At 42.9% G+C, this 3,728-nt stretch overlaps 1 protein-coding gene across 1 annotated transcript in view; it reads right to left on the reverse strand.

Annotated features, from left to right (window-relative positions):
* Positions 1-432: 432 nt before the first annotated feature.
* The window catches only part of LOC104507278 (gamma-aminobutyric acid receptor subunit rho-2), a gene marked incomplete at both ends in the record, with an annotated part of 23,307 nt that continues 20,011 nt past the window's right edge, over positions 433-3,728 (reverse strand). The window contains 3 exons of the mRNA XM_010148512.1: positions 433-643; positions 2,701-2,853; positions 3,099-3,239. Coding sequence (XP_010146814.1) covers positions 433-643; positions 2,701-2,853; positions 3,099-3,239 — 505 coding nt within the window. The remainder of the gene's footprint in view (positions 644-2,700; positions 2,854-3,098; positions 3,240-3,728) is intronic.

The raw sequence follows: 3,728 nt of genomic DNA on the forward strand, positions 1-3,728 counted from the left end.
ACTGACTGTGGTAATGGGGAACAACTCCACTTTACGTCCATTGAATCCAGTTTCCAGAGTAAAGTTGACTGCAAAGGGAGGGAATTCATTTGCTCCAAATAACACGTTTAGCTTGAAAATACAGCAATTGTGGCAGCCACAGTCAAGTATCAGATTTGATATGTTCCCCTCTTGTCATGCCCATGCAGCCACAGGGTGCAAACTTCCCCAGTACAGATCACACTCTGCTCTTTTCTGATGTTGCTACAAAGACCCATCAAACCAACCCCTGGTTTTTTCTGGCGTTAGCAGCTCAGCCTGAGGTGGAGCGGTCTAAATAGATCCAATTATACACTCATGGATGTCTTCTTTTATAGACACAAACCAGTCAATATAAAAAAAAAATCAGCTGTGGGAAAAAAAAAAAAAGAGGAATAAATGGATGAACAAAACAAAAGTTTCCTCACCCTTTCCCGGAGCTTCCTCTCCTTCCGCTCCTGCACCGTGGTCAGGTAATTCACTGCTGCGTATTCCAGCACCGAGAGGAAGACGAACACAAAACTGACCCACAGGTAGATGTCCACTGCTTTGATGTAGGAAACACGGGGCATGGAGGCATTCACCCCAGTGATGATGGTGGACATGGTCAGCACGGTGGTAATCCCTGGACAGAACCAAGAGCAATACATGTTACTGAGTGATTCAGTCCCTAACGCTCTAAAAGATGTTAGAGATGAAATAAATCTGTGATAAGCATCTCTCCTGCCAATGCAGAACTGTTCCATTGCCTGCACTTCCATGCACATGATGGGTTTAGTTTTGGGGAGCAATGGAGCAGCCATCATTTTGGCAGGAACAGCATTTAACTCCCTCCTAAACCTCTAGGATTTTAACAGTGCTGAGAGTCGGGTCTGCTGAGACCAGTGGTGACGAAGACTCGCTTCCCTGCTGTACCAATCTGTTACAGGCACTGTCAGAAAGCAACCCAGTATTGACTTTTGGACACAGCTAAAGAGGATTTGATTTAAATCACTGATCTTAGAAGGGACGTGCAATAATGGTAAAATTTTGCGTGAAGCCATGCAAAAGTAAAGCACTGTGTTTTTACCTCCAGAAATACTTGTTTACAGTTCAAGCTGTGGGAATCAAAAGGTTTTGAACAACCACCCTTGTATTATATACACAGATGTGTGCGGGTGTACGAGTTTATAAACGTATGTATATGTGTTTATATTCATATACATATACGTATGTGAATATGTATATACACACGTGTGTGTATATATACATACATATATATGTGTATATATATGTATTGAGACAGCTACAGATAAAAACCTGCAAAACAGTATATACTTTGGATCATCATGGAGATAAAAATATTTACAAGTTCCCAAAGCCATTTAAATAGAGAAAACAGAGCCAAAAAGCATTCATAGCAATTTCAGCCATTTCAAAACAGTGACGACTGTAAACACAGCTACTGTTCCCATTTCAGTGGGATCCGATTTTTTTTTTTTAAATAGTATCCACTGAACACATTTCTTCCAGTGGGGTAGATGCCCAACTGCCTCTTCTCGTATGTTTGCTGCAGTGCACAGCTCTCCAAGTGAGACAAAAGTGGGCTAAAATACTGTTTGTATACTTCTAGTATTGGAAGCCTTACACGTTAACATTCAGAGATTTTTTTCCTGTTACATTCTTGCCTTCCTCTAACCTACACATGGAATGATAAACAAATCGGCTCCTTTTATGCTCAGCTGAAAGAATTTCCTCCAGTCCTGACATAGACAAAGCTCTTCCCGAGGGGTTTTAGATGTCCCGAGAGGCAGATTGGTGTGCGCATGATTTTCCAGGATCTCCTTTTTTTCCCCACTCCCTCAAATGAGAGACCTCCCTACCCCAGAAACATTGGACCCTCACTGTGAGGCACCCTCGGGAGAGGAGAAAGCCAACCCCTGCCTTACCTCAGGGCTGGTGGCCTCTCATCCTCAGCACTGCAGATATGAGAGGAAAGCCACGTTCCCTTCACTGCCCTGCTGTCATCTGAGGCCTGATGTTACGGAGATGCCCTGAGTGTCCCCAGGGCACACCAGACAGAGGGACACCTAAGTCTGCAGGTGCTGATAGGACCAGATCCCTTGCTGCCTTTCTTTCCCAGCTTTGTGAAGGTGTGCCACATCGGTGCCCTCCAGGCAGCCTGGAGAAAGCCACTGGCCAAGGTACCAGTGCTGACTGTCTGGGAAGACACATTCCCTGGCTGGGACACCCGTTGTGGCATCTGGGACATGGCAGGACCCTGCTCAAGGAAGGCGCTCATGAAAATTGTAACAGAAGCCTTTAATTCCCTGTAGGAGCCTAAACTGCTGTGAAACTCTACCCTCGCTTATGGCAATATGTGCGTCTCAGAACTGCAGGGCTGGACAACAGGGAAAAATCTTGATTCACCGACTCATAAATATGGAAACCTCTCTTCTCTGCCCAACTTTATCCTTAAAAACACAGCCCTTTCTATCCTGAGCTAAGTATAGATCAGCAGGACTGCTTAGCGATGAAGGACTTCAGACCAACTGCAAGTTTTACATTATATTAATCATCAGATAAAACAAACATTTGTCTGCCCAATATCTTTAACCATCAAAATGAACAGTTCCCTTTCCTGCCCAAACATTCACGTTCAAAGTTTTTCACACAGTCATGGCTTGTTGCAGTTGCTCTCACCCAAAGAGACTCTGGCAGGAACCGCTCGGCGGTCGATCCAGAAGGAAACCCAGGACAACATGACCATGAGGGTGGCAGGGAAGTAGGTTTGGAGCAAGAAGAAGAAGATGTGTCGGCGTAAAGTGAAGTTTATGTAGAGGCGATTGTACCAACCTTTGAGAGAGGAGGAAAGTCAGAATCAGTGAGAACAGCCTGGGTGGTAGGCACTCAGAGGCAAGAGCTTTCCTTTGATTTTTTATTTCTAGGGGGTAGTGGGAACAGAAACTCATCTTTCAAAACACATATTGTCCAGGCTGTGGAGGCTACATTCCAGTAACATATAATCCCAAGAGCTCTTTCACAAGTAGTTAATACAGCATTAGCTTTAGCAATAGCATTAAATCAGAAAAGGCCAATACCTGTGCTGCTGTAGAAAGCCAGCCTCGATGTGGTGTGGAATTTTTGTATCAAAAACTGAGACAAAGAAATCTTTTCATCAGTTTTTAGAGATTCGTTCCCATTTTTCCAATACAGCATCAGATCTTCATCAGTGTAAGCATCTTAGAGAAAGCAGAAATACAACACAGCATGGCTTTAGCAGGAAGGGTAAAAAAAAGTTCATAGATCTAGACAAAATTAACAAACTCAAAGGCATCTTTGGCATAAAGTAGTGTCACAAGTAAGTTTGCTAACAAGAGCAAGTTAAAAAGATCTTGCTATATGATATACCATGACAGCAACAAAAATCCAGATCATCCTGATTCAGGGAAACACATCCTCTTTTTACTCCACACTGATGAAATGGCAGCTAGAGAATGGTACTTTTCTGAGCATCACATGTCAAAAATCATAGACAAGGTATTGCTTAAGAATAGATCAGGAAATATTAATGGGTTAAACACCTGAATTTAGAGGAAGGGGAAGCAGACACCTCAAACTATCTTAGAAAGATAAAAGCAAAAGTGACAAGTATGATTTGAAGCAAAACTCTAGAAATATTTTAAGACTGTAAGTTAAAAATCTAAGGAATTAGTGCACTAGGTAGCAGG

This window comes from Eurypyga helias, unplaced genomic scaffold (assembly GCF_000690775.1).
Source record: "Eurypyga helias isolate BGI_N326 unplaced genomic scaffold, ASM69077v1 scaffold13340, whole genome shotgun sequence".
Lineage (NCBI taxonomy): Eukaryota > Metazoa > Chordata > Aves > Eurypygiformes > Eurypygidae > Eurypyga > Eurypyga helias.